General features: G+C 36.3%; 1 protein-coding gene across 8 annotated transcripts in view; it reads right to left on the bottom strand.

Annotated features, from left to right (window-relative positions):
• The window catches only part of KDM6A (lysine demethylase 6A), a 206103-nt gene that overhangs the window by 117512 nt on the left and 61856 nt on the right, over positions 1-26735 (bottom strand). For all 8 annotated transcript variants that reach the window (XM_022556398.3, XM_022556394.3, XM_022556389.3 and 5 more), the window contains exons 3-4: positions 16351-16459; positions 7535-7584 (exon numbers count right to left, since the gene is read on the bottom strand). In XM_022556398.3, the coding sequence (XP_022412106.1) occupies positions 7535-7584; positions 16351-16459 (159 nt within the window). The remainder of the gene's footprint in view (positions 1-7534; positions 7585-16350; positions 16460-26735) is intronic.

Below are 26735 nucleotides of genomic sequence, written 5' to 3' on the forward strand. Positions count from 1 at the left end.
CCAATAAACTGGACAACCTGGAAGAAATGGACAAAGTCTTTGAAAAGCACAACCTCCCAAGATTGAAACAGCAAGAAACAGAAAATATAAACAGACCAATCACAAGCACTGAAATTGAGACTGTGATTAAAAATCTTCCAACAAACAAAAGCCCAGGACCAGACGGCTTCACAGGCGAATTCTATCAAACATTTTGAGAAGAGCTAACACCTCACCTTCTCAAACTCCTCCAAACTATAGCAGAGGGAGGAACACTCCCAAACTCATTTTACGAGGCCACCATCACCCTGATACCAAAACCAGACAAAGATGTCACAAAGGAAGAAAACTATAGGCCAATATCACTGATGAACATAGATGCAAAAATTCTCAACAAAATACTAGCAAACAGAATCCAACAGCACATTAAAAGGATCATACACCATGATCAAGTGGGGTTTACCCCAGGAATGCAAGGATTCAATGTACGCAGATCAATCAATGTGATAAACCATATTAACAAACTGAAGGAGAAAAACCATATGATCATCTCAATCAATGCAGAAAAAGCTTTTGACAAAATTCAATACCCATTTATGATAAAAACCCTGAAGAAAGTAGGCATAGAGGGAACTTACCTCAACATAATAAAGGCCATATATGACAAACCCACAGCCAACCTCATTCTCAATGGTGAAAAACTGAAACCATTTCCTCTAAGATCAGGAACAAGACAAGGTTGTCCATTCTCACCACTATTATTCAACATAGTTTTGGAAGTTTAAGCCACAGCAATCAGAGAAGAGAAAGAAATACAAGGAATCTAAATCAGAAAAGAAGTAAAACTGTCACTCTTTGTAGATGACATGATACTATACATACAGAATCCTAAAGATGCCACCAGAAAAGTACAAGAGCTAATCAACGAATGTGGTAAAGTATCAGGATACAAAATTCATGCACAGAAATCTCTTGCATTCCTATACACTAATGATGAAAAATCTGAAAGAGAAATTAAGGAAACATGCCCATTTACCACTGCAACAAAAAGAATAAAATATCTAGGAATAAACCTACCTAAGGAGACAAAAGACCTGTATGCACAGAACTATAACACACTGATGAAAGAAATTAAAAATGATACAAACAGATGGAGAGATATACCATGTTCTTAGATTGGAAGAATCAACATTGTGAAAATGACTATACTACCCAAAGCAATCTACAGATTCAATGCAATCCCTATCAAACTACGAACGGCATTTTTCACAGAACTAGAACCAAAAAATTCACAATTTGTATGGAAACACAAAAGACTCCGAAGAGCCAAAGCGATCTTAAGAAAAAGAGCTGAAGGAATCAGGCTCCCGGCCTTCAGACTATACTACAAAGCTACAGTAATGAAGACAGTATGGCACTGGCAGAAAAAGAGAAAGATAGCTCAATGGAACAGGATAGAAAGCCCAGAGATAAACCCACACACATATGGTCACCTTATCTTTGATCAAGGAGGTAAGAATATACAATGGAGAAAAGACAGCCTCTTCAGTAAGTGGTGCTCGGAAAACTGGACAGCTACATGTAACAGAATGAAACTAGAACACTCTCTAACACCATACACACACACACACACACACACACACACACACACACACACACACAAAACTCAAAATGGATTAAAGACGTAAGTGTAAGGCCAGACACTATAAAACTATTAGAGGAAAACATAGGCAGAACACTCTATGACATAAATCACAGCAAGATCCTTTTTGACCCATCTCCTAGAGAAATGGAAATAAAAACAAAAGTAAACCAACAGGACCTAATGAAACTTAAAAGCTTTTGCACAGCAAAAGAAACCATAAACAAGACGAAAAGACAACCCTCAGGGGCTTCCCTGGTGGCACAGCGGTTGAGAGTCCACTTGCCGACGCAGGGGACGTGGGTTCATGCCCCGGTCCGGGAAGATTCCACATGCCGTGGAGCGGCTGGGCCCGTGAGCCACGGCCGCTGAGCCTGCACCTCTGGAGCCTGTGCTCTGCAACGGGAGAGGCCACAACAGTGAGAGGCCCATGTACCGCAAAAAAACAAAGAAAGAAAGAAAAAAAAGACAATCCTCAGAATGGGAGAATATATTTGCAAATGAAGCAACTGACAAAGGATTAATCTCCAAAATTTACAAGCAGCTCATGCAGCTCAATATCAAAAAAACAAACAACCCAATCCAAAAATGGGCAGAAGACCTAAATAGACATTTGTTCAAAGAAGATATACAGATTGCCAACAAACACATGAAAGGATGCTCAACATCACTCATCATTAGAGAAATGCAAATTAAAACTACAATGAGGTATCACCTCACACCAGTCAGAATGGCCATCATCAAAATATCTACAAACAATAAATGCTGGAGAGGGTGCGGAGAAAAGGAAACCCTCTTGCACTGTTGGTGGGAATGTAAACTGATACAGCCACTATGGAGAACAGTATGGAGGTTCCTTAATAAACTACAAATAGAACTACCATACGACCCAGCAATCCCACTACTGGTCATATACCCTGAGAAAAACATAATTCAAAACGAGTCATGTACCAAAATGTTCATTGCAGCTCTATTTACAATAGCCAGAACATGGAAGCAACCTAAGTGTCCATGAACAGATGAATGGATAAAGAAGATGTGGCGCATATATACAATGGAATATTACTCAGTCATAAAAAGAAACAAAATTGAGTTATTTGGAGTGAGGTGGATGGACCTAGAGACTGTCATACAGAGTGAAGTAAGTCAGAAAGAGAAAAACAAATACCATATGCTAACACACATATATGGAATCTTAAAATTAAAAAAAAAAAAAGAAGGTTCTGAAGAACCTAGGGGCAGGACAGGAATAAAGATGCAGACGTAGAGAATGGACTTGAGGACACGGGGAAGGGGAAGGGGAAGGGGGAAGGGTAAGCTGGGATGAAGTGAGAGAGTTAGCATGGACATATATACACTACCAAATGTAAAATAGATAGCTAGTGGGAAGCAGCCACATAGCACAGGGAGATCAGCTTGGTGCTTTGTGACCACCTAGAAGGGTGGGATAGGGAGGGTGGGAGGGAGACGCGAGAGGGAGGAGATATGGGGATATATGTATATGCATAGCTGATTCACTTTGTTTTAAAGCAGAAACTAAGAGACCATTGTAAAGCAATTATACTCCAATAAAGATGTTAAGAAAAGAAAAAGGAAAAAAGAAAAAATAGACATATAGAACATAACGTAACAGGGAATGTAACAGAGGATCTAGCAATAGACACAAAACTAAATGGTCAACTGATTTTTATCTAAGAGGAAATAAATAGTAAATCAAATTTGAAAGGACAGTCTTTCCAATGAATGATGCTAGAACAACTGGATATGTGTTCAAGGGGTGGGGAAGAACACTGATGCTCATCTCACATCATGAACAACCTGAAATGTATCATAAACCAAAATTTAAGAAATGTTATTATAGAACTCCTGGGGAAAAAAAGCTGAGGAAATGTTTATGATCTTCAGGTAGGCAAAGAGTTCTTAGCAGAACACAAAAACCACAAGGTATAAAAGAAAAAAATTATTTAATGGACTTCATCAAAATTATAACTATTTGCTCGTAAAAAGGCACAAGTAAGAAAACAAAAAGCAAGCCACAGACTGTGAAGAAGTATCTGCAAAACATATCTGACAAAGGGAATATGCAAAGAGCCCATGCAACTCAATTAATAATACACAAAAAGAAGTTAAAAATCAGCAAAAGATGTGAACAGATAATAACAAAAGGTACATGAAAGGCCAATAGCACACAGAAGATGCTCAACATCACTATCATTGGGGAAACACAGATAAAACCAAAATGAAAACCCACTACTTACTTACTAGAATGGCTAAAGTTAAAAAGATTGAAAGTACCGAGTGATATCCAAGATGTAGAACAACTGAGAATCTCATATATTGCTAGTAAGAATGTGAAGTGGTACAGCCACTTTGTAAAAGTTTGGCCATTAACTCTACAACTGCAATGTGACCCAGCATTTCCAAATCCTAGGTATATATACCAAGAGAAGTGAAAACCTATGTCTACACAAAAACAAATAATGTTCACAGCACTTCATTCATGCTTATCAAAAGCTGGACACAACCCTAATATTTGTCAACTAATAATGGGAAAATTAATTGTGGTATAATCATTCTATTAGATACTACATAACAATGAAAAGGAACACAATACTGATACGCACAAGAACATGGATGAATCTCAAAAACAGTATGCTAAATTAAAACAAAACAATACATGCTATTTGAATCCAGGTGTGTGACATTCTAGGAACGGCAAAATTAGAGACCCACAAAGCATATACACAGATAACTGGTTGCCTGGGACCAGGGGTCAAGAATGGGAATCAACTGTAAAGGGAGACAATGGAACACTTTGAGTGATAGAAACATTCTATATCTTAATTGCAGTAATGATTACACAACCCCATATAAATTGCCGAAATGCAGCAAATTTGAACACTTAAAATAATGTAAATGATACTTCAAAAAAGCCGGAGAGAAAAATCATCAGCTATTTTTGTGGAGTTAGTTTATTTGGAAAAACAAGCAACAAAGAAAGGACAGCCAGGGAAACCCTAGAAACAAGAACAATGGGGAAAGGGTGCCACAGCACTACCGTATACATACTGTATATGTAGTGTAAACCTATTCCAAAACCTCTAAGTAAAATAGTATAGTATTAATTCATGAACAGACTAATGAAACAGACCACAGAAAATATAAGTAGACAAAACTTCATATGAAAATTTAGCATACAACTAAGGCAACATCTCAAATTAGTACGGAAAAAATGAAATTTTTTAACAATATATTATGTTGGGATAATTAGCCATAGGCAAAGAATAAACTTAGATGTTCCTCACACTATAAATCAGGGATAAATCCCAAATGGATCAGAGATTTAAATTAAAAACTAAAACCATTTAAGTACTAAAAGAAAATGTGGATGAATTTCTCTAACACCTGGGAGTGAGGAAAAAACTATCCTATGATTCAACATGCAGGTGCAATTTAGAAAAAGACTGATAAATTTGACTAGATAGAAATAACTTCTGCATGGACAAAAACAAACACACAAAAGCAAAATAAAACAATAAATGAAAACTGCAATTTTTATCACAAATAAAGGATAAATATAGATCATACATAAAATATGGCTATACAAAACAGAAAGAAAACAATGGCCCAACTGAAGAGAAATGAACAAATATTTCAAAGAAAAGGAAACACAAATAGTCTTTAAAATTCAATTAAGAAAATGCAAGTTAAAAACAAGACACCATTTCTCACCTATCAGATTTCACAAAAAGCCTGCTGACATAAACTTTCTTGGTTAAGACCAAGGGGAAACAAGAGCTCCCAAAGGAGTGGTTCACACCACTAGACCCAGCAATCCCAATTATCAAGGAATCTATACCAAAGAGAATCTATACCAAAGAACACTAACAAAAAGACACTTTTACTATTTACTGCAGTACTATCTGTACTGAAGCAACTGATTGAATAAACAATGGAAGAAATCACCATGACACTGGATTAGGCAAAGATTTCTTAGCTACAAAACCAAAAGCCCAAGCAATGAAAGAAACAGTTGAGAAATTGGATGTCATCAAAATTTTTAATTTTTGCACTTCAAACTATACTATCAAGAAAATGAAAATATAAGCCACAGACTTTGAGGAAATATATGCAAATTATATATCTGATAAGGGGTTGTATCCGGAATGTATAAAGAACTCTTACAACACACCGATTTTTTTTTTTTTTTAAAGTTTTCGGCCGCGCCACGCAGCATGTGGGATCTTAGTTCCCAGATCAGGGATCAAACCCATGCACCCTTCATTGGAAGCGTGGAGTCTTAAACACTGAACCGCCAGGGCAGTCCCAACACACTAATTTTTTAAAAACCAAATTTAAAAATCAGCAAAGGGTTTACAGAGGCATTTCACCAAAGAATATACACAAATAGCTAATATGGTCATTAAACAGTGCTCAACATCAGTCATTAGGAAAATGCAAAATAAAAACTGTAATAATGAGGATATGGAGAAACTGGAACCCTCATACACTGCTGGTGAGAATGTAAAATGTTACAGCCACCCTGGAAAACAATTTTGGCAGTTTCTCAAAATGTTAAACATAGATTTACTTTACAACCTGGCAATTCCACCCCTGGTTATTTACCAAAGAGAACTGAAACTATATATGTCCACACAAAAACTTGTATACAGATGTTCACAGGAGCATTATTCACAATAGCCAAAAAGTGGAGACAACTAAAATGCTCAACTGATGAATGGATATATAAAATATGGTATAACCACACAATGGAATATTATTAGATAATAAAAAGGAATAAAGTATTAATACATGCTACACATGGATCAACCTTAAAAATATATGCTTAGTGAAAGAAGTCAGTCACAAAAGACTACATATTATATGATTCAATCTATATGAAATACCCAGAAAATACAAATACACAGAGACAGAAAGTAGATTAGTACTCGCCAGGGGTTGGGCATGAGGTTTCATTACGGTGAGATAGACATGTCCTAAAGTAAGACTTTGGCTATGGTTGCACAACTCTGGAAATTTACTAAAAGTCACTGAATGGCATAAAGAAGTTGAATTTTATGGCATTTAATTACACTTCAATAAGCTTTAAAAAGAAGAAAAGATAAGCCATAGACTAGAAAAGATATTTTCAATACATTTTTTTAAATTACCAAAATATACTGTTAAAACTTCTACATATCAAAAAGAAACATAAATTAGGCAATAGAAAAAATAAAATCCACCTTAAAAATCTGAAATGGCAATTCAGATAAAGAAACCCCACTGGTCAGTAAACTTATACTTCAAAGTAAACATGATGTGAAAGATTAACCTGTCCAGGTAACTTTATGCACTGCTCAAACTAAGAAAATAGATGATTCATTGCTGTGCACAGTTCTTCATTTAGGTACTGGTCTTTTAAAAAATGGTTAGGTTCAGCTGTCCTCAGAGCTCCAATTATAGACAGACTATACCAATAAAGATTTTCATTTATGCCTTCCTTCCCTTTTCAGCCTGATACAGCCATCTTCAGACTTCTTTTATTCCTAGGTACCAACTTAAGACAACTGAAGAATCATTTTGTTGCCATTTGATTTTAATGGCTTTAACTTTCACACTTTGGATCATCTTTGGCCAACAAACTGTGTCAGAATAATCTAATTCTTTTAACAAAATACAAGTTGATCATACAAGACAGCACAAATGAAGAACACTCATTTTTCCCTTTCCAATCCCTTTTGCCTAGAAGTAATATTTTCAATTAACAAAACAAAAAAGCAAGAGCACAATTCGTTTTGAGTATAAACAGCAGTAATCTGCCAGAGAAGAGAAGGGGAGGGAAGAGGAGAAGGGAAGGGGAAGAGGGAAAGAGGGAAAGAGGGGAAGGGAAGGGATATGCAAGTGTGCACTAACCTTCCAGTAGTCAGATTGTAAACTGTAGTACCTCTGGTATGCAGATAATGCTGAAAGAAGGAAAATAAGCATGAGTCACAATTATGTCCCATTTCAAAATCAATTAACAAGTTTTAAGAAACATTACAACAAAATTCCCATCATACTCACCTCCCGGCAGATAGTGATATTTAAAACCAAACAATTTAAACTCTGGGGCGTCCCTACTCATGGTCAGACATGGTAACCAATGTCCAATATATAGGAGTTCAAGGAAGTAAAACCATGGTCACATTTCAGACCTGCACTTCAACAGAATCTGGGCAGGCAACCTCTTGAATCAACTTGACCTTCCTCAGAGACCAAATCTGATAAATGGATTAATACTCCAGAATGTGATGGGTCCTCTGTTCTAACAAGGGATCTCACTTCCAAAAATGACTAAGAGGGCTTCCCTGGTGGCGCAGTGGTTGAGAGTCCGCCTGCCGATGCAGGGGACACGGGTTCGTGCCCCGGTACGGGAAGATCCCACATGCCGCGGAGCCGCTGGGCCTGTGAGCCATGGCCGCTGAGCCTGTGTGTCCGGAGCCTGTGCTCCGCAACGGGAGAGGCCCACATACCTCAAAAAAAAAAAAAAAAAATGACTAAGAGCTCAACCACCTCAAAGAGCAAAGGAACTACAGTTGACTCTTGAACAACACAGACATAAGAGGCACTGACCTCCACACAGTAGAAAAGCCAAGTATAACTTATCAACGGCTCTCTGGATCGGCAGTTCTGTATCCTTGGATTCAACCGACCACAGATCATGTAGTGCTATAGTATTTACTACTGAAAAAATTCCATGTGTAAGTGGACCTGCGAAGTTCAAACCCCTGCTGTTCAAGGATCAACCGTATTCCTTTTGTGCTGCTCCCTTTCATACAATCAAAAAAGAAAAAAACCCAGCCCACAATTACCTTACCCCAAACTCCAACTCAATTCCAAAATAGGGCATCCCATACCCCTAAATCCATCTCAAGGTATAACAGGCTCTGGAAGAAATTAAACTACAGTCGTCCCTCAGTATCTGCAATGGATTGGTCCCAGGATCCGCCGCAGATACCAAAATCCACTGTGATCAGATCCCACAGTCGGCCCTGCATGTGCACGGATTCCACATCCACGGATGATAAAAATAGTAGTACATATATGTACTGAAAAAAACCCACGTATAAGAGGACCTGCAAGGCTCAAACCTGTGTTGTTGAACAGTCAACTGTAGAGCTTGTCAATCCAAAAACTCAGTGAGGGGCAGGCAGTAACAAAGTAAAGTAAAGGTTATACATGCACATTAGAATTGGTAGAGAGCCTTTTTTTAAAAACTCATGAGCAATAAATAAGTCACGGGGGTGTAATGTGCAGCATGATGACTATAATTAATAATACTGTATTGCATATTTGAAAGCTGCTAAGAGTAAATCTTAAAAGTTCTCATCACAAGAAAAAATACTATAACTGTGTATGGTGACAGATGTTAACTAGACTTAACTATGATCATTCCACAATATATGCAAACATCAAATCATTATGTTATACACCTGAAACTAATAGTTATATATCAATTATACCTCAATTTTTAAAAAGAGTAACATTTTCAAATAAGATTTTCAACACGTGTAAAAAAATTTTATACTGAAAAAAAATGGGGAGGGTGGAAATTAACATTTTCTAAAACTCCAGGTATGTTTTCATACTGTTCATCAGTAAGCAGCCAAAATGAATACCATATAGAATACCACATAGAGAACTTCCTGAATATGTTCAAATTAGAGAAGCATCACCCAAAAACATCATCACGTATCTGAACAAGTAACTTATTTGAATTATGTTCATCTTTTTTGCACAAAGATGATGCCAACCAACCTATCACTGGAAGGACATTTAGACTGTAATTTTTCCAGTTCTGAGGAAGAGGTGATTTCGAGCCATCTTCTGTTTTCTAGTTCTTCATACATGAGTGTAGCTAGCTCATAAAGATCACTGATTAATGGTTTTCTAAAAAGAAAAGCAAACCAACTTACCAAGCTAGACAGAACAGAATAGTCAAATAAGGTTTGACGGATTTATAGAGAACAGTCATGGAAAAGGTGTTTTCTCTCTACTGCCTGATGTGAACAAGGAAGCATATATCACCAACTGCCACCACAGGGGAACTATTCTTAAGATGAAGCCCATAGAAGATAGCAGCAGAAACAGATGGAAAGTACTGGATACTTCTAGACTTCGAACTATATCTAGTGCACAACTCACCTATGAACTTTCAATTATATGAGGGAATAAATCTCCTTATTGTTTAAGCTAGAATCAAGTCTTTGATATTTGTGCCTCCTAACCAAGAGAAGCCAGGGTCCCTGACAATTTTGTGCAATCACCATATCAAGCCTGGACTGCCCTTTTAACGGGAATTTCAACAAACTTGAAGGGTATGTTTCCAATAACATGAATAACAATATATATTATATGACTTCATAAAATTCCCATTTTAGAATTTGAAGAGCCCTTAAAGAGTATGATGTAACTGAAACCGAGGTACCTATGTGAACCGAAGAAGCCTATGTGATTATCAATTGGGAGAAACACAGCATACATACTACAATATGATGAATTGAGAAATAAATACAAGCCCTCAAATTCAAAGTCACAAAAGTAAATGCTCCAAATTTCAAGCACAGATTTGTAAATGAGACTTCAATGAGCATTTGTTATCTTTCCATTCATTTACACATTTCTCAACAATTATACTTTACTCCATTAGGCCTAGGATCCTATATTTTAAGAAAGACCTTAACATACTTAACATGTTTCCTAATCCAAATAAATCATTAAAACTCTACAAGTACCCACCACCAGAGTCTCTCTAATGAAATCCTTTTAACCAAAGCACAGTCCTTATTTCCAATCTTTAAGTCAGTTACCTATTGTGAAAATAAATTCCTACTCCACTGTAACTAGATTTTCCTTAAGTCCTTAATAGAGAATGAGGGAAATCATTTATTTGGACATACTTATAATGCTTAAAACCAGTTTCAGGATTGTACCATCTGTCTAATGGGCTTTTCCTTCCCTAAATCACCTAATCTTCACTTGGAGATCCCTGAGTTATTTACTGGCTCAAGAAGTCCTTGTTCATCCGACTAGGAAATCTTTTTAACAGTACTTCAGGCAAGACTGTCCTTTTCTTTTGCCACTTCACCAAGAATGGTGCGCTCAAACATATTAATTTCAACTCTCTATCAACCAATTTCCAAAGGTCAGATATTTTTAATCGTTGGAATCAACTTTATTTATGGACAGACTTTCTTCATAATTCTGAGTTTTATTTTGTTTTTAAATAAGCCCATTTAGTCTGTGTAGACTTAAAAAAAGAGAGAAAAATATAATGAATTTAAAGAATTATAGAAAACTGGCAGAGTACTAACAAAGTAACCAGGTCTAAAAAAATTAAATGCAAAAGAAAACAAGCAAAAATACAAATGCAAATAAGAAGGAAGTTAAATTTAACTTTCTGCCAGAAAAAGGGAGTCTCCTTCAGAGTAAGATGCAACAGAAATGCAAGGAAGAAACAGATTTAAAATTCAATCTACACTCACATTAGACTATGCACTAACTGCAGGCAGAACTCAGCATTTCTCTTTTCATCTCTAGCCCAGTGTATAACACTATAGGCAGTAGGTTAGCTGCTCACGGGTGAGTCTATGGGTATGGAAGGGAAGGAAAGGAAAGAAGTACAAGTAAATCTGTCAGTTGCACTGACTGTCATCTTTAGGCCAGAACAAGTTGTGACTGCCTAAGATTATTATTAGGTCAAAAGATCTTTGATTATTTTTATCTGAGGCTGAACTAAAAAGTTGTATTTACACCCTGGGATAAATGAGATCTCAGAGAGCTTATACTAACTGTTTCACTGTATATAAATGACTGATGTACCTAACTCCCTAGCACCTTTCTGCCTTCTCAAATCTATGACTGCCTAAAACACATCTTCTCTTATATGTAGCATTAATACACATTAACATTTGAAAAACCCTCTGGATAGTATCCAACACGACAGACCTTTGTTCCTAAGATTACAGAGACAAGCAGACAGGAAGTTGGAAAAGCAAAGAAACAAATCTTGGAATCCTTTTACTCCTCTATCAGCATCTTCACTGAGGTTTTCAAGTCAAATTAACACATCTACTGAGATCTCAGATTTACTACTTCTTTGTCGTCATTAAAATAATATACTCTTCGAGGTCTTTATTTTTATTTTTTTATTTTTTTGGCCGCGCAGCATGCGAGATCTTAGTTCCCCAACTAGGGATCGAACCTGTGCCGCCTGCAGTGGAAGGGCAGAGTCTCAAGCACTGGACCGCCAGGGAAGTCCCTCCTTGAGGTTTTTAATATCGCACATTTGGTTTACTACAAGAACCATCAAGTAGCTGTCTTATTTGTATTCCTTCAATGTGTTCTACCACCAGCTCTCTAGTTCTTGAAGCTACAACTTTTGCTCGTTGCCTGGATATGAACTTCTGACAACCTGGGTTATGGTCACTATTTTTTTCCCTTGGGTTATTTTTCTCAATTGCATTTTCTAATTCTAGGCCACAAGTAGATTGAACAAAATCAATTATTCCCAAATTGTGATGAGAGGGAGTGGAGGCACAGTGATTTGTTTATATCAGTAAATACGTTTAAATAAAGTTATATAGAGAAAGAGGGTACAATGACTACAAATGCAATGAAAACACATGAATGATCACCTTAACTGTATCAGCTTTCAGAAAGATACATCATATTCATTCTATGTATATTACATGCCAGTTTATGTCAGTATTCTGGATTTTCATTTCATTTTACTATTTCAACACAAAGTAAATTTGTATCATATATACTATGCAAACTATCCCAATGACTATCTGAAAAAACTTTTAAACAAAGAGCAGATTCTTACAAGAATCACAACCTTTAGTTCCAACAACCAGGACAATAAAGAGATGAACCATGCAAGGATCCAAAAAAAGGCAATTTTTGGAGAAGCCAAACTCAAGATCTATTATTGGAAAACATGCACTTTATGTCCTTATACTATATACATCCTAGGATGGAGTGTTGTCATTCCACCCAAGAAACACAGAAAGAGAGAAAGACAAAAAGAGCTCACCAACTCTGACTTAAGACTTCTCCACATAAGCAACTCTTAGCATGTAACTTGCCCTAGCCATTTATAATTACTGAGGAACTAAAACAACCAAAACCTACTTTGCCCAAAAGTGATAGACAATGCAACAAATGACCAATTACTTGAAGGAAGGAGGAAAGGGAGAAAGATCTATCATCAGGTGGAATTTCAGGGAAAACTTCCAGCTCACCACAAACCAGGAAGAAACTATTTGTAAAAGTGTCAAGGTTTTCATACTAATATCAGGAATGATTAATTATTGTATCTCCTTCAACTCATTTTTTTACTTCTGGAATTTTTACTATCTGCACCCCAAGTCTCTTACCTCAGAGTTTCTATCTTTTTATAATTTTGCTGTGTACTGAGGTATTTTACTACCGGATTTTCTAAGCAATCAACTTAACTTAATGACGATTCTCTCCTATAATCTGCCATACATATTCACAAATATTTACATATAATTTCTATTAATTAAACTGCTCCTGAGACCCATCACATATATTCACAAGAATATACACTTGTCCTTCAGCCCGGGGTTCTCTGTCTCTCAGGTTGTTCTTCAACTCAAAGAAGAGAAATCACAGTACCATCTCCATGGCTTAAGGCAGTCTGTCTGACAGCCCCACCAGCTGTTTGGTTCAGCTGAGGTTGACAGGTTAGCTGTGGGGGTAGGAATGGAAAGGAGGTATAGACACTATAAGGAACCACTCAAATCCCACTTCAAGGAAGGACTGTTGGCAGTCTTGCGTACAAGAGAGCCTCTAGCAGTGAGTTGTCTTAAGCTGAGGAGAGCAACCTTGCCTGAGGTCACACTCCTTCCCATGTCCAGTATGGAATGAATGGAGTATAAAGGCCTGGTCATCTTGGCCCAACCAGTGATAGCCATTCTAGCTCCGGGGCTCCCCATGGAGTTGGCCAAGGCTGTCACAGCTTAACTTCTCCCTCTGTCCAATCCTGGTTCCATTTCCCACCTTCCACAGTGCTGATCCTAAAGGTACTCCTTACTAAACATCTTGTATGCTAAACTCACTGCAGAGGAATCCAACCAACAACAGGCTAAGTGCAATAAGCCTCCAGCCTCCATTTTCCCGCAATCCTCTAACCAATTACTTTTTCAGGACAAATTCCTAGAAGCCTAATAACCAAATCAAGTGATGGAAAATTTTTTAAATTCTTCATACATATTACCAACCAGAAAGACTAAAAAATGTTTTATAAGGTCTTTTTATCTTCTTCTTCAAATTCCTCTGAAATGAAAAGGTAATTTTTAATTAATAAATCCATAACAGTAAAGACAACGAAAGTATACTATCTGTAGATCAGAAATTTTTAGAAATTCATATAAGACAGGAAGTAGATGAGATCAGAATAAGAAATAAGGGCAGAAAAACCACAGTCCAAAATGTACACAAAATATTTTCTAGCATTTTCTACTCCAAAAGTAGAAGCAGTTTTTCATAAGGAACCCCAAACTCTGAAAATTTCACACACAAGAGGACTCAGGACAGTATTTAAAGAACTGTCCTCAGAATAAACAGGGCCAGTAAATCCCCCACATACATACATCTGAGCAGCCTACTCACATGTTCACTGAATAGTTTATGTTTATTTCCCAGTAAGTTATGGTTTGTAATCTGTTCTCTAAAAATAAACATCTATTTGGCTGGGGCTAGAGGTTCTCATCTTGTACTGGTTCCAAAGAAAAAAGGAGAAAGTAGCCTGAGATAACAAATGTCTCCATAAATTGGTGATGATGTGTGGAAGGGGCTACTAGAGACTGGCTCTAGTCTGGGACTTCTGGGAAGACAGTGAAGAGAATGGATAGAAAGATTTCAATAATTAGTATTTTTAAAGGATTTTTTTTAAGTGGGAATGTGGTCAATAAAGCCTCAAGGATGAATTCAAACAACTCTCGTCTAGGAAATAAGAAGCCATCAGCTTGAAATACTAAAATATACTGAAATACAAATGTATACCTCTGCATTCATTCTCTCCTTCCTCTTCTTCCTATTACAAATTATCAATGGCCAGTTCATCTACACAACGGCAAACGGGTCGCAGAGCACACCTTTTCAAGGACTTAAATCCTTGGGTTACCCTTCTCTTCTCCCATCTTTCTAGATTACTCCTACAAGCTAGTTTGCCAACACTGTCTAGTTGCCACATGCCCCCTACCACACCTTCCAAAAAAGAAAACACCTCCAAAACAAATATCCCTGGATTCTTCATTACCTTCACAGCCAAACATTTTATAAATGGAAAATGTAGCTAAATTCATAGACTAATAAAGTTTTAAAAGCTTTTATTTATTTGTTTGTTTATTTATTTTAAATGACCACTAAGCAATAAGGACATACAGCCACATATGCAAACCTAATTTTCAAGTCTGGGTCTCTGTTTATATGCTCTAAAACTAGTGCGCTCTCCAAATAAAAGGTGCAGCATTGAAAAATCAGATTGTGCAGAACTGTGTATTATTTCTTTTGTATAATGCTTTCCTTTAAATAAGTTGCTGTTTTAATTAAAATATCTAATAGATTGTTAAATAATTATCAATACCTATTACCCTGAAGTCACTTTGCTAAGTATTAGCCAGTTTCACACAGGAATCCCAAAACCCCTGAGCAGCTACCACATCCTCCCCTCGTTTTACAGATTACAGATAGAAGCTCAGGGATGTTTATAATCTGTTAAAAGTAATGCAGCTGAACCACAGAGATGAGCTGGGGAATAAGCCTAATTTCAAACCCCACAGCATACCGGTCTCAAAGTAAAATTGTACTTTCATTAGGAAAGTATTCACTTGACCTAACATAATTAAACACGAACAATCCTTCGCTCTAGCCCTGCACAAACCTTTCAGTTGTTCAGCCCACCTAAATACATCTGTGGAAAACAAGCATAAGTCCATCCACTCCACATTAAAATGTTTACTATCATCAAAAGGTTAAAATGTTATTGATTATAAGAATATAGTTTTTCTTTGCCTTTGGTATTGAGGGGTGTGGTGTTTGGGGGGTGCTTTTAACTTCCTAAGTGAGTAATGGCCTGGGTCAGCCGCTTGGTACCATAAAAAGGACACATCTTGGGGGGCTACCTTCAATAATTTAACTCACTTATTTCCGATAGGAAAAGCTTTTCAAATGAATTTTAAAAATGCTTTATCCAACGCTCAAGCTCATGTGTGATCATCTCTCTATGTTACTTACCTTTACAATAACATGGCTACAGATCAGGTTTTCATTCAAATATTTTCTAGCTAAAATCGAAGTTAAAGGATAAAGAAGAGAAATGCTGAGTTTGTGTTACTTTTCCAAAGTGTCCATCAATGGCTCACTTTCTACTATAGTTGAGCCTTTAAAAAGCAGGAATTTTTCACAAGGCAGAACAAAACGGTAGTACACATGTAGGTGGTTATCAGTTTAGCTGAATGGTCAACTTACTGCTGATTCACATGGAGTCATGTGAACTTTTCCCATTTCCATCTACTCCACTTTTCTCATTGTTTTTAGGATGTTCATAGGCTTATAATTTCTTAGAAGTAAAAATGGTAATACTTCCGATAGAGTACAATTACAGTTATTTTGAATACATATATAAATCAAACAGTAATTAACAAGGGGAAAAAAATTACCTTTTGGATAATCTTCCAATAAGAGGTTGAAGTGACCTAATTGACAAAAGAAATCAGACTCCACTTTTCCTTCAGCTTTTAAGATTAGAGATTCGTAGCAGCGAACAGCCTAGAAATAAAAAATACAAACATTTTAAAAAAAGACAAAACCCTAAAATACATTTCCTTCCTGAGATAATGCATATAATCCTCCATTCAATCACCCAAGAAATCAATATATTTTACTTCTACCTCAGATATAGTCAATGCAGCATTCTTCTAAAATACCTATTTATTAAAAGAACCACTAATTATGGCATAAGTGCTTTTCCTACTTATAAAATGGAAATACTTGCCAAATAAGATAATGTAGGAACACTCTGATAACTTTATTCATTAGCTGTAAATCTAAATTTTTACTGTGGTCCATGCTGACATAAACAAATATATTAATCTTTTCCACAAATGGTAAGAACTCTATTGAATCACATGAGAATTCACAGAATCTCCAGAGTAATAATAACTACCATTTATACTGAAGAGCTACTTTTTACCATCACCTCTCCCCACTTAAACTACCATAAACTGTCTTTCAATTATCTTCTTATGATACATGTCATACCCACCAACTCTAACTCTATTCCTAATTTTACCCCCATTCCAATACATGCATATGCACTCACTCTCAGTTTGTTCCCTGAAGAAAAAAAATAACAGTATTTTAAGGATATCATTCTTTTTTTGTAATCCTAGAAGAGTGCAGAGGGAAAAAAATGAATGATGGAAAGAACAGGATTCTGGAGTCTGACAAATTCCAGTCATCATTAGCTACAGGAGATCCTGGGGAACTTATCGTCTCTGATTCTCAGTTTTAATAACACTCAAAGGGCTGATTAAAGGATTAAAACTAGAAAACTTCTCTAAGGGTTTATCACAGTGCTTAGCACTCCATAGGTACTTAATAATTGTTTCTCTACCTTCTACTTAGGTTAAGATAAAAAGCTCCAACTCTTCCAGGATTGTTGCAAGCACCCCAATAATTTTGTCAAAATTTCCCTAACAATCTACACTACAATGTTGTTATGTGTTATTGTGTGCTGGAGTCACTGAAGAAAAAAATGTGTATGATTTCTCAAATGTCTGAGTACACTCTCAGGTTTGGTGTCCACAAAAAAAGTTTCCATTATCAAAAAATCCTTTCACCACCGCTTCAAGAGCTTTTGATGGGATAAGAAAGTGTGACGTGGAGCATGGTACCCACTTAAAATGCCTTGATTTTTCCTCTCCTGTAAAATATAAAGCCTTTGATGGAAGAGTTTCAAAATTTTAAATTTACCTATCCAAAGCACATACATAAATACTTATCAAGTTTGGAGAAGCCATCCTAAACAAGGCGAATTTTGGGATGATTTTACCATCCTTAAAGTCTAACATTTATTAAAAGGGACTGTCTTCAGTTCTTATTCCACTCTTAGCTATCTAAATGTACATATATACCAAATCACAATCACTGAAAACTTATCATTCTGCTTCCTTATAATTAAAAGAGCCTGAATACTACACTGACATCTCAGAAATTACTATAATTTGGAGGCATGAAATTTCAAGATCCTCTTTATTTAAGTCATACATAATCCTATCTGGCAGATGGTTAGAGTACAAAAATATAATAGTGCTTTTTAATATCAGTGAAATTCATAAAATTATTGGGCTACAGTATGACAATTATTAATTTTTACACTAAATAAAATGACTTTTTAAAGCTAATAATGGCATTGTAAATAAAGCTAGTTATTGTCTTAGTTTTTTAAACTCTTAAGTTAGATATTTAGAAACTTTTGCTACTCCTCTCTGATAATTTCTCATGGCTGATTAGCACTAAATTTACAAGCAAATATAGTTTCATGGTGAAAAAGATTTCAAGATACAAACACGAATAAATTTTCTTTAATAATCTAAGTAAAAAGATGGCAACATCCTATACTTCCTCTTATCACCAAACATTGATGCCACTACCATGATCATCTATTACCTATCTTCCATATTCCATTAAAAAAAGGAACACATCTAAAGTGAGTACTATACACAACTCTGATCACCACGAAACACAACACCAGGCAAAAATCAGAATGGACACTCAGACTCAATCAACAGAGTCATAGTAATTTCCAACAAAGCCAGCACGTACCTAAACCTACCAACTATGTTAGTGGTCAAAAATGACGCTGACAGAGCCAAATACCAAACAAAATGAAGATGAGCAAAAAGGCAGAATAAACGTTCCAAGCACCTTATGTCACCATTTCATGGTGAAACTTCATGAATTTATTTGAAGTGCTTGAGGTAAGCACTGATATTAGATACAGGCAAATACTAACAATTTTTTAAAAGCATTTAAAGGAAAATAAATAAATGGGGCAATTTTCCAATACTACTAACTCATAAAATAAGCTAGAATGAAACAGTGTTTTTATAGTAATGAGTTTCATTAAAAGGCTAGTTTTAAACATAGACGATATGTAGTTAGTTTAGATTTAGAACAAAGTTCAGGCAAACTTCTATAAAGCAAAACTATTTCTTGTTAAAAGGGTTACTTTTTTTTTAAACATCTTTATTGGAGTATAATTGCTTTACATGGTGTTAGTTTCTGCTGTATAACAAAGTGAATCAGCTATACATAAACATATATCCCTTTACCTCCTCCCTCTTGCGTCTCCCTCCCACCCTCTCTATCCCACTCCTCTGGGTGGACACAAAGCACCGAGCTGATCTCCCTGTGCCATGTGGCTGCTTCCCACTAGCTATCTATTTTACATTTGGTAGTGTATATGTGTCCATGCCACTCTCTCACTTCATCCCAGCTTACCCCCTTCCCCTTCCCCACGTCCTCAAGTCCATTCTCTACGTCTGCATCTTTATTCCTGTCCTGCCCATAGGTTCTTCAGAAACCTTTTTTTTTTTTTTAAAGATTCCATATATGTGTGTTAGCATACGGTATTTGTTTTTCTCTTTCTGACTTACTTCACTCTGTATGACCGTCTCTAGGTCCATCCACCTCACTCCAAATAACTCAATTTCCTTTCTTTTTATGGCTGAGTAATATTCCATTGTATATATGTGCCACATCTTCTTTATCCATTCATCTGTTGATGGGCACGTAGGTTGCTTCCATGTTCTGGCTATTGTAAATAGAGCTGCAATAAACATTGTGGTACATGACTTTTTTTTTTAATTTTTTAATTTATTTTTGGCTGTGTTGGGTCTTCGTTGCTGCACACAACAGGCTTTCTCTAGTTGCGGCAAGCAGGGGCTACTCTTCGACGCGGTGCGCAGGCTTCTCATTGCGGCGGCTTCTCTTGTTGTGGATCACGGGCTCTAGGCGCACGGGCTTCAGTAGTTGTAGTTGTGGTGCACGGGCTTAGCTGCTCCGTGGCATGTGGGATCTTCCGGGACCAGGGATCGAACCAGTGTCCCCTGCATTGGCAGACAGATTCTTATCCACTGCACCACCAGGGAAGTCCTACGTGACTCTTTTTGAATTATGGTTTTCTCAGGGTATATGCCCCGTAGTGGGATTGCTAGGTCATATGGCAGCTCCATTTTTAGTTTTTTAAGGAACCTCCATACTGTTCTCCATAGTGGCTGTATCAATTTAACATTCTAAAAGGGTTACTTTTATATTCTTGCTTTTTTTTTTCATTTTAAATGTGCACAAATAAAATCATCCCCATATAGGATAAGTATGGTTTTGTACACATATGCAGAGAAAAACAACTAGAATATAAAACAAATGATAAAAATAGAAAGTCTATAGTCCAGCCATACGGAAACTTTTTATTTTGTTCATTTTACAATTTTTCATAATTAAACTTAAAAATTATTATGCTTTCCTCCAGGATTCATACTACCTTTAGTGTAAGGATAGTCAGAAATGTGAATGAAAATCATTTGTGCTAGATCATCATCATTCAACAGAGCACGTTCTGCAATGACAAAAATGTTCTATAATCTGTGCTGCCCAATATACTAGACATATGTGGCTATTGAGCACTTGAAACATAGCTAGTGCAAGACAACTGAATTTTTAAATTGTTTCATTAAATTTGTGTTTAAATTTATATAGACATATGGCAAATGAACAGTGTAGACTAGGTAATTTTTAAAGCTTAAAAACAATGAATATTCAACCCATATGCTAAATACTAAGAAAGCAAAATTTCTTATTTTTATAAATGAAAAATCTATAAAAATAATGGTATATCTTGCACTGGGGATGAGCAACACCTTCCACAAAAATCACTTTAAAATCCTATAGTTGTTTATAGTTAGTGGCTTACACATCTATAATCGTTACCACCTACTTCCAAAAATAAAACATTGAGAAGGGAAATAAACAGTTAATCATTAAATACTAGAATCAAAGGAGAGTAAAGATTCTCCCAGCTACATAGAGAGACTGGATGTCTTCCTCCCATTACAGTGCCATTTTCCACAATGTTCAATATAATTTGTGCTCGGTAGCTGCTTTGTTTTTATTATTTGAAAAAAGTTATCTCAGAATAGTAATATTATCATTACCCGCTATTTCTAAACCTTGACAGATTACCGCTCATAAACACAGACATGTAAATAATTTGGTTTTTTTATGTTAAGCATTAAAGTCTTTTACGAGAAACTTGGTCAATCCCTAGCTAAAATATGAGTTGTTACTCTTTTAGAATTGTTAAGTATAGGCAACATCTAAACAAATGTGGGTTTTTTTCCAATTTGAAAGATTAGCTGAAGTAGTTGGGTGACATACAAATGGTAGAGAAAATTAATGTAGATTTAAATACCCCAAATGGTTTCCTTTTTTTCTCTTTCTTTCTTTGTAATGCCTGCCATGAATGCCCAAAGCCAGAATCTCAACACAGTCCTAGTTTGGTGGCTCCCATTCTGAAGCCCTTCCTCTTCTATCAGGTTCCCAGATGCTTACTGCCTCCCTCACCTGTAAGCTCCGTCAGGGGAAGGGCTATATCCCAACCCATGATCACACGATAGGGGCTTAATATACATTTCTTGAATTAATGAAGCAATGTCATGTTATTATTTTAGGTTCTCGAATAACCCTCTCTTCTTTGTCCTAAACTTCCATTTCTTAGGAGCTGCAAGTCAGGATGCTAAGGATTAATCTTATTCGTTATTTAAACTCATTTCCATTAAGATATAAATCACTGGTATTTTAAATGAACCAAACTTTTAGGTTGAATATAATCAAAGCAAGCATGCAGTCCTGCCCATAATTCCTAAATCCTGCCCATAATTCCTAAAAACAGCCACAGACATAAAATATGGTTTAGCAGCTGACTACTTACAAAAGATTAGGGATTGAAGCAGACTACAGGTCAACATGTCATCCATGAAACAGGGCTACTAAAAATGTATTCACAGTCCAAATTAATGAAGCATATTACACAAATCAACACCAATAATCAGCTCACCAAGGTCTGCTCTGACCAGATCTCCAAAATTATCTTTAGTTCTGAGTGCCACATTTTTAACAGGTGGTAACATAAAAAAGGTTACAAGTTTGGTGAAAGATGGAAAAACTGTAATGTGAAAATGATTTTAACTGAGTCTAGTTGAGGAGAATCATCAGGGATGCTTTAGCTTTACTCAAATAGTTAAGAAGCTGTCACTTAGGAGAGATTAATTGCACTTTGGGTAGTTCCAGACATCAGACCAATGAATGGGTATAATTTACAAACCAGTTTAATTCAGTGCAATCAGAAAGGAGAAAAACTTAAATATGCCAAAAATTAAATGGGCCATCTTTCTTTGGCTCATATCAAAGAATTAAAGCATAAACTACTAAGGTATCTTAGTGGGGGGTAAAAAGGAGAGTTCTTACTTTGGATACAATTCTGAACTGCATTTTTTAAAGATTCCTTGAGCTTCTCGGATATAAGCACACAATGTGTAATATTATATAGAATACATAACCACACACAAACACACATGTGTATATGTGAATGCATATCTCCTGACTTGATTCCATTACATTTTATTCACTTTGAATTTCCAGAATTTCTAAATAAACATACTATCTTGACCTCCTCCCTCAAAACCATAAAAATGTCTGCATCATTAAAGCTGATATCCTTCCCAGAAATATGCCTAAATCAGAATTCTTCCCCTTTCCAGGCACTCGCAATGCCTTTGCCTGTTTTTAAAATACCTTAGGAATCTGAAAGGGTTGAAAGTACCTGAGTCTAAACCATTTTTTGAAATTTCAACACGCCATTTTTTTAATGAAGGGTTACACACTTAAAATAATATTATTGATTCTTAATGACATCCATTCCTGAACTTATATATCAGACTTCCCGTTCTTCTCTTTTTAATTTCATTTACTATTTTTGAAAAGTTAAACTTTACACATCACCAATTCTAAAGGGTATGTAGTGAAGTCTCTCTCCCAATCCTAACCCCAGCCACCCAGTCCCCTTTCCCAGATGCAACAAAAGTAAAAAATTCTTACTATATTCAAGATTATTTTGTGCAGATTCAAGCACATATATTTTTCCCACCTTAGTACTAATATTTACATATTTATATAAACACTTTCCTGTAACTTGCTTCAGATTATAGGAGTCCCTGATATCCTTTCTCCTCTTCTTCTCTGTTCATAGAACCCCTAAATTTAATTAGACATATGCTGACACAGAATAAATACTGGGATCCCCAGCCATCCTTGTGGGTGTGGCCTGGTGATTAAGTTCTGGCCAATGGGATATAAGGAAAGGACATGCTCTGCTTCAACCCCTCCTCCCCCTAGCTGAAAATCAGCCAGATGGTAGAAGTCACAAGCTGGGGATGGAGAGTAGGAAAACAGAGCCCAAGTTCCTGGAACAGTAGAGTTCCAGAGCAGCCCAGAACTGATTGCCTCTGAGAATTCTTATTAAGAAATAAATGAGTATGCAGCCCTCTTTCCTCATTTAAATCAAACAAACAAACAAAAAAGCAGCCTAATGAAATAATCATTAATACATACCAACAGGATAAAGGGAAATATAAAAAAATCTAATTAACTGTCACCCATACGTAACATTTTAGAGAAGATACAAGAACTTATACATCTGTTACTCTACCCTATCTCCCTCACTCCACTTTTCAACTAATATACATCTTTTGCATCACAACAAAGTCAGTTAACAAAATTTAAGCATATCAGCATGGATCCTGGATTTCTCAGCCTCTCTGGACTCTGCATTCAGTGGATATGCTGGATGCTAACGAGTAAATCAGCATCATTCAAGAAACTAGCACCTTAAGTACCATTCTTTTCAAATAAACTGTTGAAATGCTTTGCTATTGCAAAACATTCTCACAGAACTACACTACTGAAATCAAACTAGATAATTTCGTAATTCAAGTGCTGACAGCTAATATCTGAGCTCTTGATGCGTACCAGGCACTATTCTAAGCACTTCACATATATTTATTCATTTAATCCTCACAATTACTCTATGAGATAGGGAGACCCTACTTCACAGATAAGAAAACTGAGGCATAGACAATGTAAATCCTGTGTTCAAGGTCACAGAGCTACTAACTAGCAGGGGTGGCTTCAAACAGTATGGCTGCAGAGCCTCTGAGCAGCAAGGTGTGCAACTCAGGCCATGCCTAGGGACTTAAAGTCATTTGCAAGGAAGAGGACCTCCATAAGCAGCTCTTCCTCTTAAACTCCAACACACAGCTCCTTCCACAACTCTACCTCTACACCAAACACAAAAGCAACACATAAGGCCGCCAGTTCCTGTTCCCACCATCCCACAAGGAAGATTTAGCCTAAGTTCTTTACCATGTTTTCTCATCTTGTTTTATTTTAAATCATATAAAAAGCAATCATCATTATCCCCTCCCCCCCAAAAAGACACACACATTAAAAAAAAAAATCAACAGCAAAACAAAACAAAAACAAAAAATCAAATTCCCATATTCAAAAGCCACCTGTGGCAGAAAAACACTACCGCCCATATATATAAATGATAATATACCAGTTCAAACAAAATGTGGTGTATTATCTGGAAAATGTTAAATGGTTTCACCCTATTTCTTTGTATCTTCTGAATCTCCTTAGTTCACCTAGTGTTATTATTTTCTCTCTTTAGTATAACTGGCACAGAATGCCAAATACAGCTGCAACAAAGCAAACTAGGCTGTACTGTCTCAACCATCAGCAAGTTGCTAGTTTACTACTAACTCTAAAACCTTTATTGCTGATGCATGCAGCCAAATGAACTAGTGAATCCTATCTACACATGCACGTATACACGCCCAGGACCAACATGAAATTTTTATTTTATTTTATTGATTGATTTTTGGCCATGGCACGCGGCTTGCAGGATATCTTAGTTCCCCAACCAAGGATCGAGCCCATGCCCCCTGCAGTGGAAGCTCAGAGTCCTAACCACTGGACCGCCAGGGAATTCCCCCAACATGAAATTTTTAAAAAGCTGTTGTGTCAAAACAGCCAAGTTATTTTCCAAATATTTTTTTCTATATCATGCTAAATGTAACAATGCGCAGTTATAATAAAGTACATTATTTATAAACATGTGAATTAAGTCTTGGATAACCTTTAAAAGAATGTACATTTCAAATTTGGAGGCAAGGAGAGTATGAGATAAAATTTCAGCAGAATGACCTCTGTGAATAAAGCCCAGAATAATCCTGTGATTTCCCATATAAAGCAGTAGGCTTTACTTCCCATCTTTTTTCCTTCATTTGTTTGCTACTCCAGTCTTTTATTTGTCTAGAGGTAGACAATCTTACAAGCAATCATTCTCCCCATCACTTCAGCTGTACACATTTAATTCAGAGTTCCCAAAATACACAGAAAGAAAGCCATCTATCAATACAACAAGATTATGTAGACCAAATCTTGATCAAGTTTGTAAAATATTATTATGCCTGCTATAACATGGATGCTTGCTTTAATATCTTTATCAGCAAATTATGCATTCATTTGCCTTAAACACATTTCTAAAATGATAAATGTACAAAAAAGGAGTAAGCACTTCACTGTGGGGGGAGGGGGGAGCAGGACATCACATTTATGACCATGAGCTCCATGAAAATAATCTACTTTGAATTCTACAACTTCTAATGCATAGTAGGCAATTAAAATGTATTTATTAAATAAATGAACGATCCTAAAACTAGGAAAACTGCAACACAGTAAAGGCCTCTCCCCAAAGGTAGTGCTTTTAAAAAAAAAAAAAGTTTTAATCGATCTGAATATACTCTTCCAGACTTTTCTCTATGCAGAGTCGGCCCTCCATACCCATGGATACAGAACTTGCTGATATAAGGGCCAACTGTACTACGCCATTTTATATAAAGGAATTGAGCATCTGTGGATTTTGGTATCCGTAGGGGTCCTGGAACCAATCCCCCTTGGATATCGAGGGGCGACTATATAAACAAATAGTACAAATCTTTGTATGCAGTTTATAAACTATTTCCTTCATTCTATATATCATTAACTGCTTACCGTATCAAAGTATACAGATCTACATCAAAATAACATCTGCAAATCATTTTAATAATGGTTAAACCATAATTAGTTTCTACTGAAGAGTATCTGGTTGTTAACCAAGTTTTTACTATTACTATTACCCAATGAACATAATTTGGCCAATTTATATTTCTTCAAGGTAACTTCCTCACAGTTGAATGGGAGGCACAATTTAAGCTTTTGACAGTCCCACTAGCAAAAATTAACCAATATAATGTTCCACCAGCAGTGATCTTTTTCAGTTCTTTAATTACTTTTTTCCAAATATTTATTGGCTAAAGTTACTACTTCTTCCATGAACTATCAACCTGTTAATTGACTGTACCTTAAGTGCCTTCAATAGTTTCTCCCAGTAATTAGTACAAACTATCATCCTTCCATGTGTGCCATAAAATGAAAAGAATTAGGAAGTACTCCCTCTTCAGGCAACCTGGACAACCACTCTGCTGAAAACTAAAAATGTTAGACAAAACACGGTGGCAACATGGTGGCAGTGGGACTTACACAAGGTTCTTACTATGAACTTGACCAAATGAGAAAGTCAGGAAGACTGGGCTGAGGAAGGGGGAGACTTAAAAGAGGCAGAGGTAGAGAGAGTAGTGAAGCAACTTTTGCACTGAGGACATTTTGAAAGTCTGTGTAAACCTGAGTGATGGGTTTAGAGGTCTCATTTAGGGATAGAACACAAAGCCTAGGGGCTACCCAAGAAGAGCAGTCAAATAAGACACCCCTCCACATAACACTGAGACATCAATGGGCTAGACCTTCAACCTCAATGTAACTAACAATATGATAATAAAACAATTTTTTAAATTGTATTTTAAAACTGGTCTTGAAGGACAAG

This window comes from Delphinapterus leucas, chromosome X, assembly GCF_059928025.1.
Source record: "Delphinapterus leucas isolate spDelLeu-1000000601 "Yukka" chromosome X, BTC_Dleu_Yukka2, whole genome shotgun sequence".
Classification (NCBI taxonomy): domain Eukaryota; kingdom Metazoa; phylum Chordata; class Mammalia; order Artiodactyla; family Monodontidae; genus Delphinapterus; species Delphinapterus leucas.